The 6053-nt window shown below is 39.7% G+C and overlaps 1 protein-coding gene across 1 annotated transcript; it reads left to right on the top strand.

Annotated features, from left to right (window-relative positions):
* Positions 1 to 504: 504 nt before the first annotated feature.
* Positions 505 to 3817, top strand: LOC132184248 (ATP synthase subunit beta, mitochondrial-like). Its single transcript, XM_059597807.1, is given in 10 exon segments — positions 505 to 1088; positions 1340 to 1415; positions 1569 to 1657; positions 1962 to 2079; positions 2169 to 2272; positions 2370 to 2528; positions 2632 to 2721; positions 2723 to 2857; positions 2964 to 3275; positions 3453 to 3817. Coding segments are annotated over 10 exon segments (1656 nt in total). The 5' UTR covers positions 505 to 629; the 3' UTR covers positions 3567 to 3817.
* Positions 3818 to 6053: the final 2236 nt, after the last annotated feature.

The following is a 6053-nucleotide window of genomic DNA, read 5'->3' as shown; positions in this document are numbered from 1 at the left end:
ATAAAACCCACAATCCTAAACCAAATAAAATGACACATTTACAATTTTATCTAGTTAATAATTAGGGAAAAATTCTCATACCCCTAAACTTTTCACCTAATTGTCAATATTTTTCCAAACTTTATGTTAAAACAAATGTTCTCCTCAAATTACCAAAAAGTTATTAATGCCTTCTCTCAATAACACTAACTTATAATGGAGGGATATTTTTATTTTTTCACTTTTTGAGGGGACAAAAATATTATCCACTATAACTAAACAGATATCATCCGATTCAAATGAAATGTAGAAAATTCTAATTCATTTGAGGGATGCCTGATTTTTTCCTAACAAAATACCTATTAAATGAGTATTAACGGTAATTTAATATCTAACCAAAAACAACTTATGATTTTCTATTTCAAAAACATTTTTTAAGAAATTCCTGCTTATACGTAACGCAGCTCTCACCAGCATCTCTCCTCCAAGAGTCACTCACTTGCTCACTATCTACCACGAAAGAAAGGAAGAACATTTCCAAATGATTAGTCTTTTTAGTTGAAGCCTCCGCCGCACCAACTGAACCACTACTCGTTCCATTTCCGGCCATTCCCAACCAACCCCTGAACTACCGCCAAAATCCCGCCACCATGTCCCCCTCTCGTAAACTCCTCGCCACCCTCCTCCGCACACCTCTCCGCCGCTCCGCCAGACCCTCGCTCTCCCGTCCAACCCCCAGCTCCCCTCTCACGCGCTCCCCGGGGTACCTCCTCTCACGCGCCGCGCATTATGCCACCTCTGCCGCCGCCCCGTCGGCCAAACCCCCTCCCCCGCCGCCGACCAAGTCCAGTGGCAAGATAACCGACGAGTTCACCGGAAAGGGCGCGATCGGGAGAGTGTGCCAGGTCATCGGGGCCGTCGTCGATGTCCGATTTGAAGATGGCTTGCCGCCGATCCTAACAGCCTTGGAGGTCCTCGACAACTCGATCCGGCTGGTGCTGGAGGTGGCGCAGCACCTGGGAGGGAACATGGTGCGCACCATCGCTATGGACGGGACCGAAGGCCTAGTCCGTGGTCAGCGCGTGCTCAACACTGGCTCTCCCATCACCGTAAGCCACGATAATCATAGCCAGACCGATTTTGGGATTGTTTTCGTTTGGGTTTAAAGTCGCTGGTTGTTTGGTAAAAGAATGTGTTTTTTTTTTTTTTTTAAATCCAAGATTGAAAATTTATGTTTATTTTCTTTGGATTTCTCGGATGTATTTTCTGTTTGTTTTTATCGCATTTTGAAGTTTGAATGTTGTATAATAATTCAGAATGGACCAAAGTCTTAATATTTGTTGTTGGTGGTGTGTGTTAGGTGCCTGTCGGTAGAGCTACACTTGGCCGCATCATGAATGTTATTGGAGAGCCCATAGATGAGAGGGGAGAGCTAAGTGAGAACCTGAATTGGAAACCCTTTTTGGCATGTTATTGTATTTGTTTATTTATGTTTTTGCTGAATGGTTTATAGCATTGGGATTGCATGAAAGTTTCATATCCAGCAAGAAATGTTGTATCTGATGTTAGATTTTTAATTTGAAAATCAGAAACCGACCACTTTCTGCCCATCCATAGAGAAGCGCCTGCCTTCGTTGAGCAGGCAACTGAGCAACAGATTCTTGTGACTGGAATCAAGGTATGTCAGCTCTCTGACCCTATTATAGCTGAAGATTTTAGCTCTATTCAAATGTGAAGGAATGCGTTTCAATGATGGACGGGGTGACAGTTTGTTTGCTATTCGTTTTGAACAAGTATGACTGTATACTGTCATAATGGGATTGCCCGCGCCAATAAGAAATAGTGCTATTTCATATGAAATGTTAATAGGGCTTGAGTTCAACTGATGTGTGAATGTGTGTGTTTGTGTTTTTTTTATTACTATAAATGTATCTTTTAGCCTTTGTACTTCTCAATTACGTTTGTGTTGCTACCTCCTCCAGGTTGTTGATCTCCTTGCACCTTATCAAAGAGGTGGAAAGATTGGGCTCTTTGGCGGCGCTGGTGTTGGAAAGACGGTGCTTATTATGGAACTCATTAACAATGTTGCTAAGGCTCATGGTTGGTTCCATTGAATACCTTGTGAACTGGTGCATTTTTGAAATGATTGGTGCACAGTTTCATGGAGTGTTTGATTTATCTCTCTTTAGGTGGTTTCTCTGTATTTGCTGGTGTTGGAGAGCGGACTCGTGAGGGTAATGACTTGTACAGAGAAATGATAGAAAGTGGGGTCATTAAGCTTGGAGACAAGCAGGTTAATCTAATTCAACACTTATTGAACCCCCTTTTTCTTGATGTGTATTATCCACAATCTGTCGTACTTTTCTTAATGACATTCTCTTAATTGTCAGGCTGAGAGCAAGTGTGCTCTTGTATATGGTCAAATGAATGAACCTCCCGGTGCTCGTGCTCGTGTTGGACTTACAGGGCTGACTGTGGCTGAGCATTTCAGAGATGCTGAGGGTCAAGATGTGCTTCTCTTCATTGATAACATTTTCCGCTTCACCCAAGTAACCTTGCTTGTCAATATATATTTATATTTTTTTCAATAATAACATTTATATTTTTTTTATATGCGCTAAACCTGGTTCCCTTTCTGTATTTATTCTGCAGGCTAACTCAGAGGTGTCTGCTTTGCTTGGCCGTATACCATCTGCTGTTGGTTATCAACCTACCTTGGCTACAGATCTTGGAGGCCTTCAAAGAGCGTATTACCACTACCAAGAAGGGTTCCATTACATCTGTTCAGGCTATTTATGTGCCTGCTGATGACTTGACAGATCCAGCTCCTGCAACCACTTTTGCCCATCTTGATGCCACAACAGTGCTGTCCCGGCAGGTTTGTAGCCTTTTTTTCTTTTCTTTTAATTTTCACTTATATTCGTCTAAAGCAAAGAACCATTCTTCCTTGTTCTTGCTTTTTATGATTTCTGCTTTATAATCAGATATCTGAGCTTGGTATCTATCCTGCCGTCGACCCCTTGGATTCTACATCTCGTATGCTCTCTCCTCATATTTTGGGAGAAGAACACTACAATACTGCTCGAGGTGTACAGAAAGTTCTCCAAAACTACAAAAATCTTCAAGACATTATTGCCATTTTGGGAATGGATGAGCTTAGTGAAGATGACAAGTTGACAGTTGCTCGTGCTCGTAAGATTCAAAGATTCTTGAGCCAGCCTTTCCATGTTGCAGAAGTATTCACTGGAGCCCCAGGAAAATACGTTGACCTGAAGGAGAGCATTAACAGCTTCCAGGTGATTATTTATCAAATGCATATGGATTATTTCTGTTTCCATTTGCACGATGGTGATAGTTCAATGATTCTTTAGTTTTGGGGCTGGCAGTTAACAATTTGAATCTACCAATTAACTTCTCCCTTTCATAAGTGATAATCTTGTCTGGTGTTGATGCCATGGATCTTTATTTGACAGGGAGTTCTTGATGGAAAATATGATGATCTCTCTGAGCAGTCATTTTACATGGTTGGTGGGATTGAAGAAGTCATCGCCAAGGCAGAGAAGATTGCCAAGGAATCTGCTGCTTAACTTAAGCTAGATTCCTTGTTCTCTCCCAATCATCAAATATTTTTACCCTAATCATCAAAGAATTGATAATGCTTTTGGCATTTCCAATTCGACCAGCATCACCGGTTGTATAAACCTTTTTTTTTTTTTTTTTAATAATAATTTAAAGAACTAATTTTTGATAGAACTGTATTAGGTAGAGAAGTGAGGCAAGAGACTTTTTTGGTGTCCTTTTCGTGCAATAAAAAAAAGGGATGCTGCATGTTTGTATTTATCATCATCGCTCTCATGTCAAGATGCAGGTTGTCTTCAGTTTAGACCAACTCTTGCGTTGACTACTCTCAAGAAACATTGAAATGGATGCAGCTTTCAATTTCAGTTTGTCTGGATTTTTTCTTTTCAAGTAAGGATGCCAATTCGATACCATTCTAATATACATGAGTAAGTTGTGTGTAAGCTGCATGTATAAGTAATGTTACTATTTACACCCATTTATCACACAAATTTCACACTGAATTGACACTGTACAGCAACCCCAAATCAAATTAGCAAATACAAAAAAGAGGGCCAACCGGTTGTTGCCATTCTCCGTTCCGTTCCGTTCCATTCTCTGTTCGGCAGAGATCCAGAGAAGCAATAAGGGACTCTTTGACTTGTGGTTAACCATGGCATTCCCACTTCCATTTGGATTTGACTCACCATTGCCCTCCTGTATTTGTGATCGGCTTCAAGCTAATAATTTGGTTTCATTTTTGTTTCACCGCTTGTCGCTTCCCTGAGCTTTTCTATATTTAGTACCAGTCTTCATCAACAAAGCGCTTACCTGAGTTTTTCTATATTTAGTACCAGTCTTCATCAACAAAGCTTCAGAGTTAGCTGTCGATGAAAAGGGCCTATGAGTTTAGAGGTCCAAGTCGAGAAAATGTCTGAGCTTATTTGTTCTGTGTTGCTTCTATCTGTACCTTGAAAGTTTTGCATAAGAGAAATGTAGAGCAGAGTATTGAATTTCTCGGATATGATCCAACGAGTTGCTGCCTCATGCTTGCTGCACCCGCTCGTGAATGGGCGGCACGATTTCGACGACAATTGTGCCAAAGACAAGGACGAAGAGTACGTGTTTGATTATCAAGAAGACGATGATTGGACGAAGAAGAAGAAGAAAGTGAAGAGTAAGACGGAAAGGAAAGGTGTAGGGAAAAATTACTGGCAAAAGAAATAATATTTAAATGGTATAGAGAAATATAAGAAGAAACTATTTTATAGTATATTTGAATAGAGAAACAAAAAGTTATTTATTAGAGAAAATGTAAATGAAACTATTTGGAATGCTATAGGAGCATTCACAGCAAATTTCTTATAAGTTGTTCCCTTAAATTTAGAAATTTTTTTGAAAAAAGTCGTAAAAAATCACTCCAGCAAATACCCTACATTTTTCCTAAACCTTGAGAATGGTACAGTGCAACTCGATGTTTTATTATAATCTTAAAAAAGTTCTCTCTCCTGCCACAATTCTCCATAAACGCAGTCTCCTAGGCTTCTTTTTCTTTGTTAATCAACCCATGACTCCATCCTCGCCGCCTTGTTCTCCTCCATCACTCTCGACTTCAAGCCTCGAGAAATCTACAATCTATAGCAGAAATGGGCAATTTGCAATCCCTTCTTCTTGTTCTCACCGTCTCTATGGGTCCCCAGCAGAAATTTGCAGCAATAAACTATAGGTCGCATGCAGCCGATTAGCAGTTAATAATACTAATAACTGCTAACTTAATAATCACTAACCCTTTTTTAAAGAAAAAAATTTAAGAGTTATTTAAAAAAGAAAAAGAAAAAAAACTAAAATGACGCCGTTTTACGGTAATATGATAATACCATACTAGATACGACATCATTTATATATATATATATATATATATACAAAAATTAGTGGTGAAATTTAAAATCGCTTAACCGCAACCGCTATAACCACTAACCGCTTTGAAAGCGGTTAGTAAAAACCGCTAACCGCCTAGACGGTTGCGGTTAGACGGTTGCGGTTAGCGGTTAGTGGGTTTTGAAAATCCGCTAATTGCTAACATAGTGGTAATTGTGCTTTTTTTTTTCACCCAAAATTCCAGGTTTTGATTCCCCCAAACCTCGGTTTTATATTTTTATTATATAGAAGTGCAAAACATCCTAATTTTTCTAACCCTAAACCTATTTCTCAACCTCCTAAGCTCCTTGCCTCTGCCTCTCAACTCTCAAGCCTCACCTCTCACACAGCATCAGAGCACGACGTTGTACTAACATTTGTAGCTTGCTAAGATTTATTCGAATCAAGTACTAAGATTTCTTCCTCCTTGGTGCTAAGATTTCTTCCTTCTGGGATCCTTACGAGTTCTAAAAAAAATACTCAACTTTCTTTCACATAGTGCAATTCTCTTTCTTCCTCCATAACCCCAAAGCTCTGAAAAATCCAGATTTCTCTCTCTCTTCGTCCATATTGACACCATGTTTTGACAATATGCATCC

The sequence above is a fragment of the Corylus avellana genome, chromosome ca6, assembly GCF_901000735.1.
Source record: "Corylus avellana chromosome ca6, CavTom2PMs-1.0".
Taxonomy (NCBI): domain Eukaryota; kingdom Viridiplantae; phylum Streptophyta; class Magnoliopsida; order Fagales; family Betulaceae; genus Corylus; species Corylus avellana.
This window is presented reverse-complemented; position numbering and strand designations above follow the sequence as displayed.